The sequence below is a fragment of the Ascidiella aspersa genome, chromosome 5 (genome assembly GCF_963924565.1).
Source record: "Ascidiella aspersa chromosome 5, kaAscAspe10.2, whole genome shotgun sequence".
In the NCBI taxonomy this organism is placed as follows: domain Eukaryota; kingdom Metazoa; phylum Chordata; class Ascidiacea; order Phlebobranchia; family Ascidiidae; genus Ascidiella; species Ascidiella aspersa.
Genome location: NC_139451.1, coordinates 18,696,487 through 18,722,143, shown reverse-complemented (window position 1 = coordinate 18,722,143; position 25,657 = coordinate 18,696,487). Strand labels below are relative to the sequence as shown.

Below are 25,657 nucleotides of genomic sequence, written 5' to 3'. Positions count from 1 at the left end.
TAGGCCTATCGTACACACTCTTTCCATGGCAGGATCTAGTCCTGTTTTTAGACTAAAATGTCAATTATTTTAACATTTCGCGCGACACTCTTTAAAATTTTGGTTTATACCATGTTTGCGTTTCTCCCGATTTATACGGTCTTTGTAATATGTCCATTGTATTGCGAGTAACACATCGGCAACTTGAAACCTCAAAAGCAAAAAAAAACATTTCAAGTTTTTACCGTTTTGTGTGCGACATTTTTACGTATTTTTATTTTAACTTTTGGGTCAATGCGCCCCACGACTTAATAAACTCCAAAATATCATTATCAAGCAATGTATAGGGGAGATGTGGGACCAGTGGTTCATCGTTGACGTTTTTGTATCTGCAGGATTCATTTGCCTAGTAAAATGGGATTTCGAAGTTCTAACATGAACTTTAATCTACCCTTCAACATACCACAGCATTTAACTTAAAATGTCAGAACAAAAAAGTTGTATTTTGAATGCAAAAAATGCTACCTAAGTGAGCCATTGGTCCCCCACCCATTCAAGGGTAAGGGACCATTAAATTTAGAACATCTTGTTGAAGACGAACTCAAACACCGTCCAGTAATTTCCATCTGCAATATTTGCTAATTTATATATATTTATTACTATATAGGCTACATGGTCTTCTAGTTTAAATCATATTTAGGTATTATATCCCCTAAGAAGCAATTTTGACGTCATTACTATCGGCTGTGTGTCTGTTAATACGTTTAAGGCTACCACCAACTTTAAAGTTTATAGATGCCGTAGGGAACTTGCTGATTTCTGTGATTTGTTTACTCGGTAGGCGAACAATACTGCTGATTGACTGGTCCACTGGTCTACTGGGTTGTGAACCACTGGTCCCCATGGCGGCCATTTGCACTTGGTGTATGGCCTGAGTTAAAACTTAGACTAGCTTTTTAGGTGTACTGTTTGCCATCAGCCAACTAAAATGTAATAAGATTTTTTCCTATTAAACCACAATATATAATCACTTTGCGTAGTACAAAATACGAATTCTATTAGATTTTTCTATCAAAAATCGTTTTATCTCAAATCTTACACAGAATTTCATCGTGTTCGAAAACTCGTAGACAAGGATGGCGTTGCATCTCGATAACACAGCCCAAATTCCAAATATCTATTTTAAATGGAAAGGGTAGAAAAGCTCCCGAGTCACTGGACCCACATCTCCCCTACATTTTTTCTCTGCTCAATGCGTCACGCCCCCTTTAAGTCTAAATTCATGTTTGTATATTAAAACAAATAAAGTCTCAATATTTTATTTCTTGAAATTCGATTTAAATTGCACATTTGCGCACAACTCCTAACTTAATAACGATAGTCGCATTTTTTTCGCGCGACGTCTTGTGGCCTTTATTTTTTGACTTATATTTCACATTTTCGGAAACTTCAAACGTACGGTAACAACAAGGTCGTTAGCTTATTTGTTTTATACCGTCAGAGTATGACGTCATGTTGCGTGTATTTGAGATCCTCTTTTGAGCCAGCCAGCCACAACATTTTAAGTTTCTCATGCGGCCAGCGGTTAAAAATAATTGCCCAGCCCATCCCAGCCCTAAGGTGCCTACATATTTTTAAACCTGAAAAACAATATTTTTTTTTTTTTTAAATATTGTTAAGACAAAGCTTAAATCATACTCTTTAAAGGTGGACTGCTTCGAAATTACCATGTGTTAGCAGCACATACATCACTAACAAAGTAATTACCGGTAACTTTATCTCCGTGTATCCCTATTGGCCAAGTGAAGAAAATGCTTTGACTATGCATCGCGCATTACGTTCTAAATACACAAAACCCAACTATCGCCTGTTACAGAGTATACTGACGAGATAACGAAGTGCTATGTGCGTAACCGTGTTTGCGTTCGGTGGATTTTCCTGGCGGTAATTGCATATTTGTATGCACTTTGGCGGGGTCAATGTTTGGGAGCCGTTCCCTGAAAGGCGTGTCAGCGCAAATAAAGGTTCGATTAACCCGCCAGAAAACAAACAATGATTACATACGCCAAAGGTTGTGATCCTCATAATTTTATTAGTCAGACATTTATCCAAGTAAAAGTCTTTATTTGTTTGCTAATAACAACATTTCCATAAAAACACATGTTACGTTTTATTACAACGGCTATCAAGCTTATGACTGTTAACGATTTTTATTGCAACTGGAATCTTAAAACTAGCAATGAGTTAAAAGGCAATGTTTGCATTTGACGTTGTCATGTGATGGAAAGACAGGGCTATTCTTGTGTGTAGGCTAGTCCATGCCGGTGAAAAAAAAACACTTAAATTTGTTCAGCTCGCATCTGTGTGCCAATTGAAAGCGTCGTGTTCTTATATTCAAGAGCCGTTTACGTTTTTTGTTGGAGGGAGGGTTTGTTCATCGTTAGCAATCATGTCGCAAGTTATGCCCTATCTGTCAAAAAACAATTAACCTTCAACACGTTGTGGATGAAACTTGTGCGCATATGTACAAAATTCAAACCGAAGTGGAGTTTGGGGAACCATGCTCCACCTTAAAAAAGTAAACATATTTTTCGGCAGTTTTAATTTTTAAGCTGCTGGTCTATAGGGCTTTATACTTTTGATTATAGATCTTCTTTGCACTTTGGGAGAATGGCCTCATGCGACAGTTGCAATTAAACATCGTACACAAAGCCCACGTTTACAAATTAAAAGCATACGACTATCGTTAGGTATAATTCTCGCATTCCGCCGCTATAACGAAGCTCATCCGGCCGTTTGTTTACACCAATTTAACAAAGCAAACGAAATAGCAACTCGGTGGCAACAGAGATTTCAGCTTTCATGTACTTTGGTCGGACAAACTGCATTGCACTATTCATCAGTTAATGATTAGTTTTCGCCAGCACGCATTTTACAGCACGCAACACTTTCGCGGGCCAATAATTAATCGTACCTGTACGTGGCTATGCAAGAAACGCATCACTAAATCTGGGAATGCATTGCTCGTTAATTTTGGAGTTTAGTTAACTGTAACAAAAATCACGCGAACCTAAGTTTGTTATGCCGGCAGACGATTTTGTTTCGAACCTTTGGAAGGTGAGCTCAACATAGAAAAGCAGTTGTTATGTTTACGCTTCTGATAAAAATAACCAATTTAAGTCGACGCAGTAAAACGACGTACACCATTTCACAAAAATTATTACCAGGTTGTATAATCTTGAGCAAGAGTTTTTCGAAGTTATGGAGATTTTGCTCTTCGTGTTTTGTAAAAGAATTAGACAATTGGGAACATAGGGCGGTGCTCCAATAGAACTATTCGTCTGTGCCATAGAACTTTGGTTTTTCGAAAATCAAAAAAGGTAAACATTAAAAATGTCATTTAACTTTTTTCATTTGTTTTAAAGAAGCGTTGTAATGACTGAACCTGGTTAAAGCGTAGAATATCGGTCGCACTTAGACATACAGGCAGATCATGTCAAGATCGAAGAAGGCTAAGTTAATTTTCCTGGACGGCTGTCAGCTTCTAGCCTTTGGTGCCCCTGTGTTCTTGACCGGAACAGTGACTGCCCATGTGCGGTCAAACGGTGACGAACCCCATTACTGGCTCCTCGTGTCTATCATAATCGCGTACGTGGCTGCCTCAACTCTACTCGTCTGGATTCCGCTAAAGCTCGCATTTCAGTGGACCAAGTTCGGGAGCTTTCACAGGGGCAAATGGTAAGTCAGTTTTTTAACCACCGATTGCTGAGCGGTTCTAACAATTTTCAAACTTCGTTAGCCATGTACTGTTTGCTCCTATATTTGCTCCGTGATTTGCCCCTGTCTTAAATAGGCTATAACCAAGTCAGACAATTTTGATGGGTCGGTCAAGTATGTCCTCATTATTGTTTTTTCGACAACAAAGATGATGTATCGCTAAACTAATGTAAAAGTTTACAATGAAAGTCATTTTGAAATGAATATAGTGCAAGTACAAAATATCGCCAGTCCCAACAGGCCTTTTCTATTGGTATAATATGTTACAAAGTCTCATTCCACGTTAATGAAACAGCAAGTGTAGACCAATTGATGCACACAAGAACCATTTTTTCATGCGATTTCAAGCCATATGTTTAATGCCACCTAATTTTTTTACGTCAAAAACAACCTTGCACAGAGCCAACAAAAACATTCGACTGTATCATGTATAGATCCATTTAACGCTAATTACACCTTCTGTGTATTTAACTGTCAACTGATTTTCACATGTAAGTAAATCAACTCACCTCCATATTATCAAGTATGCCCATTAGTTGTATTTCTGAAAATTATTATGGATTTGAGGCAAAAGTATAAGAATGGAGACATAGGAACTCTTTCCGCATAAAATGTTTCACAAAAGTGTTGTTAATACGATTAGTGAAATATTTTAAGTTGAGGATAAAAACGAAAGGTGGGACATGATTTCGAAGAGGGAGCTGTAGTCAAAATTTTTTTAAATATTTACATTTTGAAACAGACAGTGTTTACCAAATGTCGGCTTTACGATTAGCATAAAAGCTTTTTAGCGCACAAATGGGCGAACGTTTATTGCTTGGGTAAATTCACAGTGACTCAAATATGTTATAGGGGAAAGATTTAGCCTACCCTCAAAATCGTGCCGTACGTAGGATTGAAGATACCGGGCAAATAACAAAAAGTGCGTGACTATTTTTTTCCCATTGACTCTACTTGGACTTGACAATAAGATTATAAATAACTTGTTTATATCAATACACTTAAAATGAAACACTTCTTTGTTTATGGGCCGACAATTTATTTTTGATTTGTCACTCAAACAGATAAACAAAAACAAAGCTGACGCCTTCGCTGCAAACAACTAGATTTTATTTATTGCAAATTCTTGCCGTATTCTAACCGTAGACACCTGGTTTCCTTGCACTTTTACATCCTGTCAAAAGCTAAATGTAGGCTTCGTTATTGACGTTAAGATATAACAACATATTGTGGCGTCATTTGTAAAAAGTCCTACCACTTCTAAACACTATTGAGCGGTGGCTCTTATTCTCAACCTTTCTAAAAAAAATTACGTGGCGGTCTCCTGCCAACTTTTTAGAATTAGATGATTTACGGTCCATTATAAAATGAAAAGACAATCAACAGAACGAAAGACTTTTGAAAGCAATACTTTATTTTCAAAATCACTACAGGGAAGATTTTGAACTAATAAATCGCTAACTGAAAGTCCAACGTTCTTTGTTTTCAAAAAAGGCGTTTTTGGCACTTAATCCTTTGACAGCCATCTTACGGTTTTGATTTGTATTCAACTGTTTTTTAACTTTCTTTGTTTTAAGGCAGATATAGACTGGGCGACAAAAACGCTTAGGTTTCTATTCCCACCTGACTTTATCACAGTAAGCTCGTAACTGTGTGCTTAATTATACCACCGCTTGAGCTATACTTTTGTTTCCCGTATTGGTCCATTTACGTTCACATAGGAGCTTGTTTTTTATTTCATTTTTAGCATCAATTACGAATATGGTTAACTCATAGTTTCCTTCGCGGTCCCCATAAAACTGCTTCGCGGATCCCTCGGGGACCAGGGACCCTAGATCGAAAACCGCTGCAATATAAAGTTATAAAATGTAAAGTATAGTAAGATGTAAAATGTCCAAACTTTGTTGTAACACAACGACCCGAATTGTATTTCTTCTACAGGTGTCCAAGTATGTTGCTGTACGTCATTTTATCAGCCATTCCATGTGTGACGATGATTTTGGTGTGCGGAAAAGATCACAGTTTCGACTTTCACGCTCATTGCGTCGAACTGCTTGCCGTTATGCTTATGGTGACCGGTAAGCTCTGGACCAGTGTTTTAGTATGTTGCTCTGAAAATACCATAGGTACAACGTCCAATAAAGTACAGTTTACGCGGAAAGGAATTAGTAACTTAGATCAAGATTACTGTAAACTATTTTGCATTATTTTTTTATTGGTTGAAGGAATTTTATTTTGCATAACATATAATGCAATTGCAAGCTTGTAACTTTTTACGCTGTATAGGCATAAAAGTATTTTCTACACCATAGTAGTACATATTTTTTGCCAGAATCAGCTATAACAAACCGTTGGCCTATTATGTCACGTCATCATGACTTAATGCGCAAGTTATCAATTGACAGTTCAGTTTTACAAATATAACTAGCAATAAGATGCTAAGAACAAACGAAAAGCAACAATTAAAGAGTAGGCTAATCATAGTATAAATGTATCAAGGGCCGATGTATAAGGTGCATTCACAAACATAGATTTAAATGTTGCGAATGAACTGTAGACCAGTATTGCACCAACTAAAATGGTTCAAGGGCCACAGCCCACAATTAAAAATATTTTTTCGGGAGCATACTAAAGTTGATTCTCGAGCGAACTTGTGCGAAAATATGCAGGTTAAATACAGTTTAATCGCACGAAGCTCGAAAAGAATTACTTTTACTTTGTTAAAATGGGCAAACTTTCAACTGAAAAAGATATGCGAGGCATTGGGTACGGCACATACAAGAGATTTGAATATTGCTCGCATTCTTATCCCGCTTTTGAGCTATAGGCTATATATATTTTCTAAAAACGGGCAAAACCAATTACACCCCGATAAAGTTAAAAAAAGAGCTCTCCAAAATTAAGAAAAAAATAGTTTTAGGTGTGGACATGGCCTGGTTGCCCCCTGGATTCGCGCTTGTTTGTGACTATATTTTAACGAACACACTCACGTTGTTGTAGCTCCCACAACAAATACTTCTTGCAAACTTTCTCCAGACGTTAATTCATTCGCTCCTATTTGTTAAAGTGCTAGACTTTAAACCGCCAGCTGAAAACTTTGCTCACCCCTGAATTGGTCAGTCACTAAATTATTATACGCTTACAGTCACTTTATCTTTTAATTAAACGAATGACTTAACTATGCCCTTTATAGTTTTCGCCATTCATTACAGCAAATATACGTGGTCGCGCAACACAAGAAAATCCACACTTTAAAATAGAAAAAAAAAGATTAACATCGCGGGTGGTATGCTCTGCAGGCCTGTTGTTTAGGCCATATACACACCCGTTTTAAAATTTGTCTTGAGGTTTGTGGAAGTTAAATGCTGTCTCGGCATTCTTTATCAAAAAAACGCAGTACAGTTATTCGGAATTGTAAGCTTTAAACCTGTTTTAGCATGTATTGCACTCATGTATAGGACTGTCTTTATTTGCTGCAGACCTTACTGAAAAGGTGAAAAAGTTTAAATTGCGAAGCGAGTTTGATCACGAATCGGGCGGCATGCTGGAAGAAATCACAGGTAAAGCGAACAAACGTATATTGATGATGCGCAACTTACCTTATTTTCTCCGTTTTATTTTTGGTAGCTAGACACAGGGGTTAAAGTAAGCCGGAACCCTTGCCATATGGCTAAACGTCTAATAAACTGTTGAACAGTTATGGTACGTTTCGTTATTGGCGGTATATTGTCCACCTTTTTAACAAAAATTCAAAATCAATGCAAGTGCGATACAAGCGCCGTTATTTGTTGAGCAAATAATGCAGAATTTAACGAAAAAATTAAACACCGAAACGCAATGAGCTCACAGCCAAATTGTTTAACAAATCGGTCCTTTTTGAATCTTTGAATCTGTAACTGTCTTTTACTTATTTCAGTAGAATCCTGCCTTTTTCTTATTCTCTGCACAATGTGAGCAAAAATGTGCACGCGAAAATGTGCGCAATTTTTAAAATGCCTTCAAAGAACTCTAACTCGCCTAACTCTTACTCTAACTCTAATTCAAAAATGCGCGCACATTGTTAAAATCATTTTAAAATGTGCGCACATTCTGAAAAAAAGTGCGCACTTTTTCAATCCATTGTAACATGTGTACACATTTTTTGCACATTTTTGCGCACATTGCGCAAAACAACGCCACGTTCCATGTTGTCCAGCTTTACACTTTATAGTTTATATGTCTCATTTGAGTAGAAACAGGAGCCATGGACCTGCGTGGATCTGTACGCGAGTACTCAATGCGTCGGCGCACATCGCAGACCTCACTCGTACCGAGTACGACCCGCAACTCGGACAATGGAAAGGCCCTGGCGTGGAACGACCCCAGGTGAAGCGAGGGTTGACATACTTTAATCAACGAGTTTTCGTATGCGTGTGTATTTAGTATTTCCCTTTTTTAGCTAACGTTCAAGAATAATATTTCTATAGTTACTTTATTGGTGCCATTGTAGCTCCAGCCAAAGTCCAACGAGGTTGTGTTAACTCATAAAAAAAGTATCACATCAGGTTTACAAAACGAGTTAGTGAGACTTTTTTTAATTGATTTTTAAAAAGTTTGCGTCGTTTAACCGAATCTCTGCAATTCTTAACTTTAATCGCAGACACATATTTGGATAAACGGTTGGGAAAGGTCACTTCTTAAATTTTGGCGGTATCACACATCTCAAAATTGTTTTTGTTTTGTCAAAATTGTTTATTGTTTTTGTTTTAATGTACCGTATACGAGGCCTATCGTACATAATAATTGAAACGCTTCGTCGCCCCATGGGCAGCTCGACTTGATGACCTACAATCCTACATGGTCCTTTCGCTGTCCTTGTGTTATTCTGTATGCTCTTTTTTTCAACGTTTGCAATAATGCCCCAAAATAAATTGAATCTTGAATCTTGTCACGATGTATCCCCCTGCATTCAGACCGTGGGTGCTGATACGAAACATGCTGAGCATCTACGACATTCGTCTCGTGATGACTCTCGCCGACTACAAGCTGCAGTCAGCATTAGGCGAATGGGTGATTGCCATATTCGTTCTCGCCATTGTCGGTATGGCAACTCTGGTAGTGAAGAGCAGATCCAAGTATTCGTAAGTGTTTTCCCGCTGCGTCATGATCAATGGTTAGGTAGGATGAGAATACATCAGAGCTGGATCAATTACATTAATTCAGTTCAATTACAATTGCAATTACTCCCTTAAATATTTCAATTACATTACAGTTACAATTACATTTAAAACTGTAATTAGTTACATCAATTACAGTTACAAATTACATTTGATACAGCCTAAGTTCTTTAATGCTGCTAAAATACGGAAAACAGTTTAAGTTTCATCGCTTTTCAAAAAAAAATAAACAACGTAGAACATTATTGAAACTTTTTCTCAATATTAATTGAGCCCCAAATTTGCCTTAATTACATTAAAAACTGTAATTAATTACATCAATTACAATTGCAAATTACCATTGATTCAACTCTTGAATACATAGCTTTAAAAACGTAAAGACGTTGCTGCAATTAATTTTTCATTGACTGATTAAAAAAGAACTATATACTAGGTATTCGTCCAGTTCCTGACTAAACAGTAACAAGTGCAAATATTTTGCCAGTTAAAAGTTCCGAACAAAACGAGCAAATTTAGTGTGGGACATATTTGGAATTGTAACTAAAGATGTTTACGTTTTACAGCACAAAAGTGTTCACATGAACTTTTTTAGACCCATATACAGCAATTTAAGTCCGCTAAAGCAAAATATATGAATATAGCTGGAGCATCACATTTTTACAACTGAAATTGAACACAAATCAATGTCTGATGTTTGTTTAAGTGTAAACGAAAATATTATGGTGATGCATTTTGTCTACAGGACGTTCATCAGCGTTGTTTTTCTGGAAATGCCGTTCTTCTTCCTCCGCTTCGCGTATCTGTGCAACTTCGGCCAGGTCGGCAGCATACTTTTCTTTCTAAAGAACCTCATATTTTTCTCCTCCTTTCTATACTTCAACGTGATTCGCCAGTACGTATTTGAGTCGCAAATTTTCGGAGCGGTCAGCGTCAACCGGCATATGCCTAACGGATCTGTCGGATTTTCGAATCCGGATTATTCCGGTTCCGAGAGAAACAGGTATAACGCAGGTCTTCGCCACTCTGGGAGGCGCAGTCAAACGAATCTGAACCAAAGTAGCGTAAACTACATCGAGAGAAGTGCGGAGCGAGGACACTATAACCAAGGTGTCCACCACCCGAACGGGAACCACGATGCTGGAAATCAGGGGCGCGACTTTAGCTACGAGCCTTACAATTTAAACGATGCAGTGACTGATCAGCAACAACATCATTCCAACGCCGACTATCAGCATGGGAATGAACACCAGGAGCACTACGACGAGTTCGACAATATGGACCAGTACGACCACGACTATGCCTACAATGAACAGCAGCAACAACATGACGACGAGAGATACTACCAGATGACCAAAGGAAAAACCCATCACCGACAGACCGTCCTCAATGCAGACCTCTACTCATCGCCGCAAAATACCCAATATCAAAACGAGGTACAGCGGGTTTCCTTAGCCTTTTGAAGCAGTAATTTCCAACCATTTTGTGGTTACGTACCACTTAAAGGTAAAACAATTGCGACATGTACCATCTACTAGCTCGATAAAAAAGTAATTTCCAACTGAAATCTATTTTATTTCCTGTATCAAAAAACATAAAATACAAAAGCAATGAAAAATCTAGTTTAACTTAATAGGCGATACGTATTTGCTTGTTCTGCACAAAACGATCAATGTGGGACAAAAATTTGCACAGTGCTTGTCGGAATCGAAACCGGTTGCTCAATTAGTTAAAACAACCCTATCGTCCGACTCCGGAATTCAAATTTGGCCAACTAAAAAAAATCTACAAGTCGGACTCCGGCCAAACTTGCCGATTTCGATTAGTCCTGGTTCCATCTCCAGTCTACGGCCTGTATTAATTAAAAGGGTGGATATACACCAATCCATCCATAGGGGATATAACACATCCAACCACATTGTCCCGCATATAACACATCCAATCATCCATCCACAACACCTGGTTGAAAAATATTCCACTATATGCTATTCCACCTTTACAGTTTACAGTTTGGGGTATTAAGGATTTCAATTTTGGCCCATGTGAACGTCGGGATCGGGACTCGGATATTCTTACGAAATTTTCGATCTAAGCGAAATAAACCATTAAGTCCCAAGTCCGACTCCAAAGTCCTGTTTATTAGTCTGCAATACGCCTTAAATCATCAAAGTACAACTATTTATACCTTAACATTGTTCGTGGTGGTAACAAGTCTTTATACTCTTAAAGTTACCGAAAAAGTCGTTTAGCCAAGTGTAAGTAAATATATATAAAATATTGATAACCAAGGCGTTTGTTACCAAACTCGAAATTTTATCATTAAAAACATTTTCTAAATATATTTTTGTAAAGCCGACAAGTGTTAAGTTAGGCCGGTTAAGGCACCCATTTTGTGACCTAAATATATAAATTTACTTTTAAACGTTAGGCGAACATGGAGAACCACGCAACGTACGACGAACAAAAAAACGAATATATAGACCAGCAGCCCAAACAACACCAATACGAAGCAGAGGCATCCACACAGCCGATAGAGCCTACTTACAATTCGGTCAACTACAACAGTAAGCAATCTAAAAGGAAGCGAGCTGCACCCGGGGTTCCTTCGGACGCAGCACCAGAAAGGTAAACGTCAATTATTTAGATACCCTGGCGCAGATTAAGTGAATTTTATCTTAAATTTCGTTAACATATCTCAGTCATTATCTCGGGATATTAGAATAACGCCTCCATTAAAAATTAGAGGTCAATAAAGGTTAACACGTTTAACTTGATTAAATGCCACTTAAGCTATATATTAATTGTCATTCTACATAGTGCTCAATGTAGTTTTGCCTTTGACGACTCAAAACTTTAACGAAAAAAATCGTATTTCAAATTAAAATTGACAACCAACGTTAGTTGAGCCCCAAAAACCTAGGCAACAAACAACACTGATTTATATGTGATTTGGACTTTACTTGCTTTGGCAACGACTTCGACTTAAAGTTCACTTTGTTAAGTAACTTGGACTTGACTTGATATTTGTTGAAAATTACCGACTTGCAGAACTACGGATTTGGGAAATGACTCTACTGATATTTAAGTCATTGAAATATGATTTGTTGAAAAAACAGACAATAAACGTTCCTAATTGTAACGCTATTGCTAGACATACACCGTAGATCACCGCGCGGTGTTTTTAATTTCCTCGAGACTTATTAATTACGCTATATTTGGTATTTAAGAAACAATGATTACTTCAACTTTCCCTAACCGCTGTGGTTGTTCTGCTTCACTTAACAAGCATTTTTTTCTTTATTTTAGCAACGAACCTTTATCGACTGTCGATCAAGGAAGTACAGGCCACGAAGAGCCTCTTCCTCCGCCACCTAGCAGTCTATACCACGAGACACAAAATGTCGGCATGGTAAACCTCAACGTGGGACCGCAGCGGGTCTCGGTTCGCAAGGACCTGAGCTACACGCCGGCGATCGCGGCCCAAATAGCCAAAGAAGCGCTGAACGCAATAGCGGTAGACGCAGTGGCTAAATTGGACGACGTGGTTGAGAACCTCGACTACGACGACGACGACGACTCGTCATCTGGCTCCGTCACGAGCTACAACATCCAGTTGTAACTGGTTAGAGCCGGGTTCTTAACCGAAACGAGTCTGGTCCATGACTAACAAGCAGGGCGCCCCGAAAAGGCGTTTGCACGCCAACACAGCCTTGGCTACGAATGCTCCTTTAATGTAGCTTCTGGGATTTCTGTACTCTGTTTATCGTATCGGTACCGGGGTATGATACGAGTTAAGAAACTAATGTGAAGTTTGGCCAGTGTTACGCTTTGACCGTTTCGGCGCCATGATACGAATTTGCCATTGACGAACATACACTTTGCGTCATCCAGGGTTTGGAAAACATCATTCTGCTAAATCAATAAGCATTGTTCGACAAAAGAAAGCAACACTTAATGATTTCTCAACTTGCATTGCGATATGAAAGCAATTCATATTTACCAAACCCAATGTGTTTTGCAAATAAATTCTAGCTCATTTATTTCTATTCTGTCGTATTTTGCATTTCATGTGTTTTTTAAAATCTACATTAAAAACACGCTTCACGCTGATTACTGTTCGATCTAGCTAAAACGTTTGTCAAATTATAATGTATACGACATTTTTGGTTATTATTGTCTTCAATTTCCTCAAGTCATAGTTAAGTTCCCACGACTAGATGTTTTTCTTAACATATAAACAATAATCTATAAGCAACGTGTTTAATTTAATCATTGTCGCAATAAAAAAAATTATCATTGGTCGAGCTGGCATTACCTAAACACAATAGGTGTGAAATCTCGATGCGCTTATAATAACAAATGAAAACGGAACATTAAATAAACAGGAAAATGCAGTTTTAATAACGTTATATAATACTTGAGCTAGGCGAGTTATTTATTGTAACTATATGCAAATTTGTACAGACTCATACACGAAGCCAAAGTACCGCGATTTGTAACATTTCAAACGCAATTTATTGGGTATTTAGTTTGACGTGGTTTAAACCTGTATTATCTATAGGCAGTGGTTCCTAGCCGTTATGTTTTTGCGACAGTTTTCCAAAACTTACATAATCCCGTCGCCTCCATAAAAAATCCCCTTGCGACCCTCTTGGGGGCCACGACATCCAGGTAAGGAACCACTAGTTTACTGGCATTCAAAAAGTAGGAAAATTTCTTGGCAACATTAAACTTAGGACCAAAATTTATTTCCCACATAGTAACTACTTGTTAGTTGTGACTAACACACAGTATTTCATTGCAATCACTGACCTCTGCGTGACAGAATGCTTACTATACACACCCCGTACACTGTATACTGTGTTAAATTAATAATTTGCAGGTTTTACATTTAAAATCCTTTGCCCTACCTGTGTGATATGTTTCTATTTATCTCAAAACACTTTATGTATATAGGCTATAATAATGCCGACCATTGTGCCTGTGAACATATCATTCGCATAGATGGGCGTGAGTTTCAACAAATTGTGTCAAGGGGGCGCTGCTGAAAAAGTTTAAGGACTCCTGAGATGGAAGTTTTAGCCAGTGGTGGGATTCAGCCGGTTCGCATCGGTTCTATAGAACCGTCTCACAAAATTTTATGAGATCAGCGAACCGGTTAGCATTACTGGTCAATGGACTCTTGCATTTGGACTGACACAGATTTTTGAGATCCAAGTAGCTCACGTGTTTTTTTTTTTCAAAATGTACAATGGTCAAGTTCGCACGTACATGTTACACGTTTTGAATATAGTAAATTTCCTTTTGGAATAGTTTGTTGGAAAATTGAATTGTTGCGTTAAAGTACAATCAAGTTATGAGACAAAACCGCTGTTTTTAGTGTGGCTGTTAGCTATGATGGGATTCAGTCGGTTAGATTTATTTTCGTAAGACGGGTCTGCAGTATAGGATGAAAATAATCGAGTTTATTTGCCGAAAATATGACTTTTTGTAACAGAACCGGCTGATAAAATACGACTTTTGTGATAAAACCGGCTGACAAAAAATTTAAACCCCACTACAGTTATAGCTTTAAAATGTTGAAAATTAATACAGATTTATTTCAAACATTCTCAAAATGATGCACACTTCTTAAGTGGGCTTAAAAATTTGTTATACGTCTAAGACAGGGGTCGGAAACCTTTTTCTAGTAGCGGGCCAAAACCAACCTCAGAAAGGTCTCTGCGGGCCGCACAAAATGTTAACTAAGAATCGTGTTATTGAAATGTTGAAACAACTGTAAATCAGGCGCCTTGAATTTTTTTTTCACTTTTAAAACGTGTGTAATTACATTTACAGAGGCAGTAAAGTGTTTATGCAAAGCGCGAAAAAAAAAGGATTTGTTTGTTTTAAAATTCGAGTTAACACGTCGTCATCCATAGTAATAATGAAAAGTGTAAAATAAGTACTTTAAAGGAACGCGATAAACTTAATAGATAGTGTAATTCAGTGTTAGTTAATCGATTTAATTCAAGGCTCACATGGCGAACGAAGCGAGCGCGAATTTTTTTTGTTATTCCGGTATTTCTTTTAAATTTCTTGCAAGTTTTATTACATTCCCGAAAATAAAAATAAAAAATATATGTCCAACATTTTTAAATACGTTTTCCGTTTTTCCGCGACGCACTTGGCAGCCTTCCACGGCGCAACGGTAAAGAATTAGTTCAAAAAGCCGCATCAAAACGTAAACAAACCAGACGCAGAATGATGATTCGCGCGAAGCGCGAAATTTTTCGCAATTACATAGTTAAAATAGTCAAAAAGTATGTGAAATGGACTCGTGTCTATTTTTTCAAAGAGGCGGCGGGCCGGATAAATTACATCGGCGGATTCGGCCCGCGGGCTGTAGGTTGCCGACTCCTGGTCTAAGATTACCTCTATTTGTAAATTTGACACTGTTTAAGCGCAAATTTATAAAAACAGAAAACTTCACCTTAGATTCATTAAGTGTTATTAGTAGGGCAACTTTTTACAACTTTTTTCACGGCTTCCGGCAGCTTCTTAAACACTCAGAATTTATGTAGTATGATGTTTTAAGTTGTTTGTTGGATTTTTATATTGTAACTTATTATTTTTTTCATGCAACTTTTTACTGCAACTTTTATCAAGTATTGCGAAAAATGTAAAGGAGTGATTTAAAGAACATGCTATAAAACTGTTTTAGTATGGTTCTATTCCAGTGTTTCTTAAAGTGGTGAATGGTTCACCCCAGGGTGAATAAAATTTTTGCAGGGGTGAACCAACCAAAAGGGGTGAATAAGGGTGAACGAAAGTTCAGGAGCATCCTATAGTCACTAGTAAACAACTTTCTGAAGTAAATCGACTACTGAACTGTTGTTTTTAGGTGTTTTTTTGCTTATTGTAATAATTAAGTTGGTTTGCACTGAGTGTATAAGTTAGGCTTAACATATATGTCCTCTTTTGGGAGGTTTTGTCCCCTTTTCTCAAGAAAACTGAATGGTCCGAGGACGCTCAAAAATGTCCAAATGTCCTCTTTTTTCGCATTTCGAGTTAGTTGCTTATACTTTTAACAAGACTTGAGAGGTTGTATTTATTTCCAAAAAATACTTAAGCCATGAAAGATGCTGAATTGTTGGTTTAAAAGGGTTTCTAGGGGGGCTCCAAGCAATTCGTAGGGGGGAGGCGAGCTTTAAGTTGATCTTTAAATTTTTTGCTGTGATTCTAATGGTATCGTTTTCGTTTGGGTTGTACACCACTCCTACAGCGCTGTACAAACTTTGTTTTGTGCCAACTTTAACATAAAAACTGCCAAGAAAAATTTGCGAAAGTTCTGTTATCTAATTTTGTTTACTTTGTTGAGCACAAAGTCTTTTTGAGTGCCGTTGCATGTTTTTATATCATCGAAGGAATCAACGGCCCTATTTAATTACAATTTTTTCTAACTTATAGATAAACAATAAAAGTCATCCTCCGTTTGAACTATTTTTTATCCATATTTTATATAATTGGATAACAGGCTAGCAACAGGGGGACCAAATGTTTTGCGAAAAGCCTCCTGATTTTACAGTTTAGCGCAAATTCAACCAATTAAATCCAAATATTTTCGCGCTTCGCGCGACCGAAACCAAACTTCACTATTTTTAAGTTGTCTCAGTGATATTTAATTAAAAATTCTTTGTTTTGTGCTTTTGTTGCTTTATATTTCTGAACTCAAGAAATTGTAGATTTGCAATGGTAAAACTTAGATTGAGCTGATCTTAACAAAAATCGAAACAACCTAGGTAATTTTGTGCTGTTATATATAGACGAAATAGTTTTATCATATCATTAGACAAGGGTGAATGAAGTCTGGATATAGATGCTAGGGGTGAACAAAACTAAAAAAGTTTAAGAAGCACTGTTCTATTCTCTTTGATTTACATAACAAAGAGCTTTGTGATGGATTAGCTGCATCTCAATCTTGTCTATGTCGCAACAGTTGAAGATAGAAGTTAGCTTAGTTAGTTAAACTATGTGTTGAAAATATGCATTCGTTATTTTGCAATTAAGAAGTGATAACCTTGATATCTGTTAAGATGAATGCCTTGGATCAAGTTTGCAGACTTAGGGGGTTTGGGGTGTGGTATTTGACTTGTTTTGGGGGAAAGGGAGGAGTGGGTTATCGCTTTGCTGTTTGGCTTTTTGCGAAAAATTATTTCCGCATTGCGTTATTTTCTTGCTACGTACCGGCAAAAATTTAATTTTCGGCTGTCTTGCCAGGCCGTCTGTGAAATGGGAAAGTACCAAATTTGAAAGCACTGCAGAAGCTGACAGCGAAATGCTGTCATGTAGGTTTCAAACCTAAAGAACATAAAAAATGTATGCATGATCGATTGAATAGCGAAGAAAGAAACGGAACAAGCAGACACCCTGCAAATATTAAACTTTTTGGTTATACAACGGAACCTTTCGACTATCTCCTATCCTAACAATTTAAAAGAACTTGTGCATAAATGCAACTTTTTACTGCAACTTTTGTTAGAATTAAGTGCAACTTTCTCACGATTTTAGTGCAACAAAACTTGCCCTAGTTTTAGTCAAACAGCGACGATTACCTGAAGAAACAATTTTACATTTCTGCTGTATTGGGCCTATGCCATTTTTTATAGTTTGTCCTTCATATTTATAATTTCTATATACGCTCCTCATCAGTCAAAGAAAATATGTAATTAAAAGGAATAATTATGATGTAATCAGTTTACAAGAAATCAATTTTACGAGCATCTAAGACTTGAAAATTATAAATTAATCATGATTGCTTTAAGACGTTACGCGTGTAAGCTATTCTTTGCTCTGATAAAATACAAAGTAAGCAGACTGTTCACGCAAAAGTTACACAGAAAATCGTCAATCTTTTACTCAGCAAAACACTTTTGTTAGTTTATCATGAGTTCGGTTTTTGTACGAGAAGTATATTGCGCTTTATAGACACCCTGCAGCTGTTTCATAAAAAATGCAGTTGGTTATCCAGCATTGTATAAAGCTGTTAATCGTTTGGTATGTCAAAATTGACCAAAAACCTCAACAGCTGACTGCTTGTGGCCCCCTGTTAGGGTTGTTCAGATTTTGAAAATTTTTGAAAAGTTTAGCTAATCGAAGTTTTTCCCATGGTTTGGACCTTAAACATAGGATTGACAAAAAAAATTTAAATTTGGGTCATGATTTCGCCCTCCTCAAAGCCCCCAAAGTTTAGCAGTTAAATCATCAAAATATGAGAATTCCCCTTTTGCGAAAACTTGCTAAATTGGCTCTATTGTAACCAAACGATGACAAATAGTGTTGTAAAATGCTATTTGTGCTATATTAATGACGAATATGCATATATAACACAATAAAGCATTGCAAATTAGCTAAATAAAAACATTTTTTTTGCAATGATTGATTTTTTAAAGTCTGAAAACTATCACCCGTGTTCTACGACTTGCAGGAGGCTAGTGTGCTGCTGCGCATCATCAGTGATGTTTGCTGAGTAATCAGTGTTTAACTTGACCATTCTCTCAGTAACATCATTAACAACTTGAAGGTATTTACAAAGCTTTCCGCAACTTGGTAGTCTTTATCTTCCGTCCAATTACAAACTGGATGCCTCAGCAAGTTGCAATTAATGCTCAGAAAAGAAACAAGAAACCAGGAGTCCTAGCCGACTAAATTTTTGAATTCTGTTGCGTCCTGTTTCTTTTGAACGCATCACTGGCAACCCCAGGCGAAATTTACTTGGCTTGGGTGTATCCAGAGTTTTTCTTGCCAATGCCGCTTTCCTATCTTCGTCCATAGTAGGGTGTTAACTGAAGATATAAAACAATACAGTTTCTATATTTATGTACCAATGATGAACTTCAGCAGCTTGTAGCTGTGTTGCACCACGACAGTACACAGGAGGTGCCCAACATGCAAATCGCATGGTAATTTCACGAACAATGTTACGATTTAATGGACTCCAGTATTAAACCTAAATTAAAACAAAACCACAACGTCGGCATTAGGCATAGTTCGGGATAAACCATAAAACCGAACTAAATATCGAGTATTGAAAATACCACCTAAACGGCCAGAATAAAGTCTGAAATAACCTTTGACCTAACCACCAACACCACCCCTTACTTTATCACCCACCCCTGACCCCAAACAGCACCCCCGCAAGTGTTTCATTTAAATACCAAAAAGCCGCAAGTGTTTCATTTAAATACCAAAAAGTTGCAAGTCCCAAATTTGGGAAACCGCTGGAGAAATTTGGGGGACCGTTTTGAAACACCTTAAAAAAAACACTGCTTACATGTATAAATATCCGATGACATGTGCATTCCAAGATTGGTGAACTATTGACCAACTATAAAATAAATAAAAATAAGTAACTTCCTATGTCGCCATGCGCGTCTCAAGTCCACAAAGCTTGTCGTAAGGCTTTGCAAGAAAAAAATTCAAAAATACTGCAGTAGCCTTTCTTTACATCGTAGGCGTAAATCTTAAGGGAAAATAACTTATATAGTTAAACAAATCCCGTCTATCGTGGTATTGCACATTGCACGGGTTTTGGGTCTCGCAAGCAAAGGTCTCGCAAGCGGTTCTATCCGGTAATTTATTTATATCTTGGTCAAATAAAACAAACGGAAGTATGTAGAATGACCCAAACTTTACGATGTTTACGTAGCTGCACTATATTACCAATTGCATAAGTGCATTGTTGATCGCGCGAAAAAAATCGAGTTTATTTGGTTGAATTGGCTAAACCGTAAGTCACGAGGCTTTTCGCATTGGGCACACAACAAATTGCTCGTTGTAGACATATTGATTTTTATCAAGTTGTTTTGACAAACATGTTGTGAGGGCATTGCTCCACAGTTGCAACGTTCCACAGAAACCACGTACCAATGTTGGCCGGAGTGCAAAAATTAACCATTGCGCTAATTGTGTCAAAAGGTGTTACGACACGCAATACAACGGTCACTTTGCAAAAACATTAAAGATTTACACAAAACTTGTTAGCATACATACAATACATATAAAAAATGGTTGGAGTAACTTGTATCGTTTATCTATAAGTTAGGCAAACTGTAAGCTGTATAGGGCCGTTATACCTTCGATAATATGTTTATTACTAACAGACAGAAAACGTGCAATAGTACTCACATATAAACATTGCGCTAAAAAAAATTAAACAAAACAGCAAAAAAAAAGTACGTAGAAGATTTATGAGTAGCGCTAAAATTTTTGGCAATTTCAATGTTAAAGTTTGCAGAAACCGAGTTTGTTCAGGTGTAGGAATGGTGTCCCAGTTGCACAACTTAGATCGCATGTGACAACTTACCCAATTGTTCAACCCATGTACATAACTTACAACTATACCATATTGTTCTCACTAAACATTGCCCGAATAGGTCGTAAAAAGTAGCAATTATAGTCCCAAACCCCAAAAATTATATCAATTTAGTAGTAAAGCTCGCCAATAGCAAAACAAACTATTTTCTGCAGGTAACTAACTACACACGTATAATGTTAATGTAAAGCATAGGACATTCTAAAAACAGATTGAAACCAAACGACGAACCGTTAAAATCACTACAAAAAAGATTAAATTAGAGCTCGCGCCCCCTAAGAATTGCTTGGCCCTCCAGTTAAGAACCATTGTTTTACAGAGAATAACGCCATATACAAAATTAGGGTAAAAAATATGAAAATAGGCCTCACACATTGGTCACCAACACAGCGCCTTTAACCAGGTCTTCCGGAAAGACACTGTGAGGCGCCCGTCGCAGGCCTGGTTTAGAAATAGCACCACCAACCACGAGTTTTTAAAACTTATATCAATTTTAAAATACATTTTTAATACCAAGGGAACCTAAATAATTTGTTGTTTCAGAGAAGTGTTATCAATCTGGGTTCCTTTTGCAACACTTGGGACCCAAAATGTAGCCCTTATAGCAGTGGTTCTTAAACTAGGGGGCGCGAGAAATTGACAAACTCTGTATGATACTGACTAAACATTAAGGCGAAGTGATATTTCCCTGCTACTAATACTCAAATTAAACATTTGATATTCAAAAAACCGTTACATCCTTCGCATTAATGCAACTAACCTGGAAATAAATTGCTGTTATGCTTATGTTTTTTTAATTTTGAAACTAGGTGGGGCGCGAGTTTTGTTAAAACTGTAAAAGGGGGGCGTGTCTCAAAAAGTTTAAGAACCACTGCCTTATAGGTTCAAAAAGTTTGGGGACCCTTAGCCTAACCTTAAGGTGGTCAACAAAAAACACCTAATGTCAATACCTATACAGCTAGGAGTTGCAACTCGCCGCCCTGAGTGAAATACGGCCAGCAGAGCAAAAAATATGAGGCTCGCGACAGGCTTTAGAACGGGGCCTGCGACACGTATTCAGAAGAGTAGCTTTCTAGTCTGTAAAATTGCCATTCGCTTAAGTGGAGTAGCTCCTACAAATTCCTCTGGTTGGTCACAACTGACTGATGAATATTTGGATAATAGACTTTAGGTTTCCACCAGCCTATTTCAGTTAAGTTGTATCTGATTCATGGAATATGCGTTTAATCCGGATACACACATTTGGCCTGCGGTCTACAGTATAAAAGCTTGCAGGCATAAAACAAAGTGTAGAATTATGTTGCAGAAAATATCTAAACTATATTATACACTGCATTATTTTTCGGTTGACCCATTTTTCACTCCTGAAAGGCTTTTATGGGTATTACGGGGAAAAAATTTATATCGGATAGAGCAAAAATATGTTAAATTGAGATATTTAACATGCCTTGAGAGAAGTTATTTAGTAACTGTAAAATGAAATACAGAAACCAATAGAAATTGTCGCATTTTACAAAAAAAATAAAGTGAATATGACAAGCTGGATTCGGGCAACTTATTGTGCTTATTTTCAAGATCAACGGCAGCCATAAACGTAACGAATACAACAAAAATAACATATTGGTGATTAAAGACTGCATGTGTTGATGAGCACACAATGTAGGCCGTGTACCAAATGATTCACTTTTTTGTCACGTCATTTCCTGTTGAACAACTTTTTTAATCGAAATGCTGCTACCTTGTATTTCTGCACACTTGCATAAAACGACAATAGCTATAAGCTGGAGGAGACAAAACAAATTAGAAGCAAAACGCGTGAAATTTAAATATTGGTTTTGAAGATAGGTCAAACATTACCGCAAAACCAACGGTTAGGTTAAACGTAGGTGCGTGCTTTTATAGCTCCATCGTACTTAACGTCTGTTATTTAAGTGAAGACAAACTTAATGTAAAGGACAGTGGTTTATAAACTGTACCCCTCCCCCCCCCCCCCCCCCAGCAGTGGGTTACAAGACTATTTTCAGTGGGCCATAGACAGGGTTACCATACCGTGCTTTTTTTTTTTTTTTTTTTTTTATTGATTTAACGACAATCAGGTGGCAGTCTTACGACTGAAGAAAACCTTTTGTCGCGACACCAATTACAGCGAGTAACAAACAATTTTAAGGAACAACACGTAATAAATTAATACTGGACACTGGGAAGAAATTGCAGCAAAATCTATGAGAAGCTAACAAAAAGTCATGTACAGCGTTAAATAAAATGAGAGATTCAGAGCAAATTAAATCAGGATGTCCAAACAGAATGTAATTCAACAAAGTAGCATTAGACAAGGAAAACAACGCAGTCGGTGACATTACAGAATTATCGACAAACAGAGAACCTTTCGGCGGTTAATAGTGGACACTCAAAAAATCAAATGTATTGGAGTTTCAGAAGCTCCGCAAATACAAGTACGAAACGTATATGTTATATTCAGTGGACTGTGGCCTAATCTCAACATGCAAAGGACAGCAGTAATTTTAGGATTCTTTCCGTAAAGGTGGTGTGTATTGGTCGATTTATAGAAAAAATGACGTTTAATATTTTTTAAAAATATTGAAACTGAAGATACAGCCCGTAATTTCGCCGGGAGACTATTCCAGAGTCGAATTGACTTGCAAACAAACGAGTTATGCCTCATTTGGGTTTTCGAGCGGACTACGGGCATTGTTAATGGGTAGCGAAACTCGTAGCTAACAATATCTTTTATAAATTTAGGTATGTATGATTGTAAGTACGATGGTCCAATGTGATGAATTAACTTAAAGAATAGTGACAAAGCATGAACATTTCGTCTCAAATGAAGAGGAGTCAGACCAAGGTCAAGTAGAATTTTACTGTGCGATGTGGTTCTCATACACCCTAGAATTAGCTTAGCTGAATCGTATTGAACACTTTCAAGTAGGTCACTGTCGGACTTACTACAATTGTCATAAATTATGTCCGCGTATTCCAGTATTGGAAGAATATGAGCTTTGTAGAAAACAAGGATTATGTGGCGCGAAACAGTTGTGGAAATTTTACGTAGAATGTTTAGGCGGGTATACGTGCTTTATGACAAGCATATAAGATATGTTTATGCCAGGATAACGAAGGAGTAAATATAATACCTAGGTATTTGTGACTGTCATCTTCAGGTAATATGGAACCTTTGAAAGTTATTTTCGGATGGCGAGTTTGATTTTTAGATATTGTGAGCACAGATGTTTTAATTGGATTAAAATTTACCGCCATACCGTGCTTATTTCTAAGATTTGTGCTTATTTTTGGGCGCAGTGTCTTAGAAGACGCAAATGTGCTTATTTTTAAGAAACGTGCTTATTTTAGAGTTGTGTGCTTAGTTTGTCTTATTTTAGTTTCCAAAAGCGTTCTTTATTAATTTTTTATGTATATTAACCAAGTTATTTAACCAGATTATAACAGTAATGCATTAAATTACATAATAACAATGGATTGTGATTGTTTATTCTAAATCTAAAAAGTACATTGTAGCAGGTTGCTTTAGCAATCAAGTAAACTTTCGGCTTGACGTGCGGACTGGCTTTTTTGTGTCAGTACAGACAAAATGCTAAATCAGCCCAGAGGCTATGGAAAACACAATGTTACTACAAAAAAATTGCTAGATGCATTACAGTAAATCATTCAATGAATAATTTTATTACAAGCCAAACTCCGCCAAGTGAACCAAACTTAACTACCAGGCAGGGTAAGAATTAAGCGTTTCATGCTGTCATGCACCACGGTTTAAAAGGTGTATATAACTGGTGCGCTCTGACGCGAAAAAATTGACAAAGCTTGCAGTAAATAAAGGTGGTTAACTTTCCAATTTTAACCTAATAAACGCACTTTTTTGCGCTTCGCGCGATTAAGCTACGTTTTGCGCATACAAAAATAGCTGTTTTTTAAGTTTTTATTTTATTTTATAACGTTATTTCTAAAACCTTGGATTTCACCCCCGGAGTCCTGGATCTGTCCCTGATCTTTATTAGCGTGCTTATTTTTTTGTAGTAGCGTGCTTATTTTTTGGTCTGAGCAGATGGTAATCCTGGCCATAGAGCTATTTTGAAAATATTCTTTTACTAAAATACTTGTTGGTATATATAAAACTTTATAGAAGCGATGCCATTTTTCATACTTTTGGCTTTTATTTGTGAACTATACATACGTGAAGACGAAATCTAACGATATATGTCTTTCTAATCGCTACTCAGTTAGCACGGCAGTTTAATTTAAATTCAGTTTGATGTCATAGAGATTTTAAATTTTAATCTAAAAATAAACCGGAATAAAAGGGTTAATTAGAATCAAGCTCGACTTGTAGGAGTAAATTGCAGACAGGCAATTTTATTATATGTAGGCCTTCATCAGCCAGGTTGATATATTTTATTTGGATGATGGACTTACAAAATAGGTTACGGCACATGGTGGCCCACAAACTGTTTTATTAAAAAAAAATAGGCCACGGAATAAAAAAGTTTGGGAACCATTGGTCTAGGACAGGGATGGCGAACCTTTTCATCGCGCGGGTCACAAACACAACTTTAATTCTTACAAAATGCACAAGTGGGTCATACCTTTAATTATTTGCTAATTTTATGCGAACCTCTGCTGCGTCGTTTTAAGTGTTGATTGGTAATTCAAGGTTTTTGGATGATATCCAAATTCGGATTCCCACAAATATAAAAAAGCTAAATGGTTAACAAATGCTGCATCATTTTTTTATGGGATGACACGAGTACAGATTTGCCAGATCTGATTTAAACAGTATAGTGTGTTATCTAATGAAGAACTATTTTTTTTATTTGTTCTTTTATGAAAATGAATGATAACATTTCGGTATTCCTTGAGAGGCAAGTGGGTCACTAAAAACTTGTGGTGGGACAGTGGTTCGCCATCCCTGGTCTAGGACAACAAGCAGATTACTTTTGTACTTTTGATTTTGATGTTAGCTTTAAGTATTTTCTTTTCTGGAAAGATTCATTAAAATATATAACCACGCCGTTTTTAATAATTAGTTCATCATTTATATGCGCACAGTATTAAAAAAATACATCAATATAGCTGAACGCCTGAAGTATTGTTGTCGATCACTTAGATAGGTGAAGGTGACAATAGTAACTATCTGGTAAGGGGGTGACAATATAGTAACTATCTGGTCTGTTTGCTTTAATAAACGATTGACCGACCTTTGTTCGCTGCAGCGCAGAAACTGCTCTCCGAATGTTCACGCTGGTGTAATAGCCTTTACCCTGTTGACTTGCAGTTTATAAATTGCTGAAGTGGACAGACCCTGCTTGTTATGTTGCTTTTGTTTTGCTTTCAGCTGTTCATGGCATAAGCACTCTTTAGAAAT

General features: G+C 37.1%; 1 protein-coding gene across 1 annotated transcript; it reads left to right on the top strand.

Annotated features, from left to right (window-relative positions):
* The first annotated feature begins 3,472 nt into the window (after positions 1-3,472).
* On the top strand, positions 3,473-12,528 carry LOC146145210 (uncharacterized). The gene is made up of 8 exons (XM_083390504.1): positions 3,473-3,717; positions 5,698-5,834; positions 7,236-7,316; positions 7,989-8,121; positions 8,709-8,876; positions 9,655-10,345; positions 11,338-11,534; positions 12,216-12,528. Exons 1-8 carry the CDS (start codon positions 3,473-3,475, stop codon positions 12,526-12,528), a joined length of 1,965 nt encoding a protein of 654 aa, XP_083246630.1.
* Positions 12,529-25,657: the final 13,129 nt, after the last annotated feature.

Excerpts from the sequence above, each read along its gene's own strand:
- LOC146145210 (XM_083390504.1), top strand. The coding sequence starts at position 3,473 with ATGTCAAGATCGAAGAAGGCTAAGTTAATTTTCCTGGACGGCTGTCAG. Across the intron at positions 8,122-8,708 it reads CTGGCGTGGAACGACCCCAG|ACCGTGGGTGCTGATACGAA; the intron begins GTGAAGCGAGGG and ends CCCTGCATTCAG. Across the intron at positions 10,346-11,337 it reads ATACCCAATATCAAAACGAG|GCGAACATGGAGAACCACGC; the intron begins GTACAGCGGGTT and ends TTTAAACGTTAG.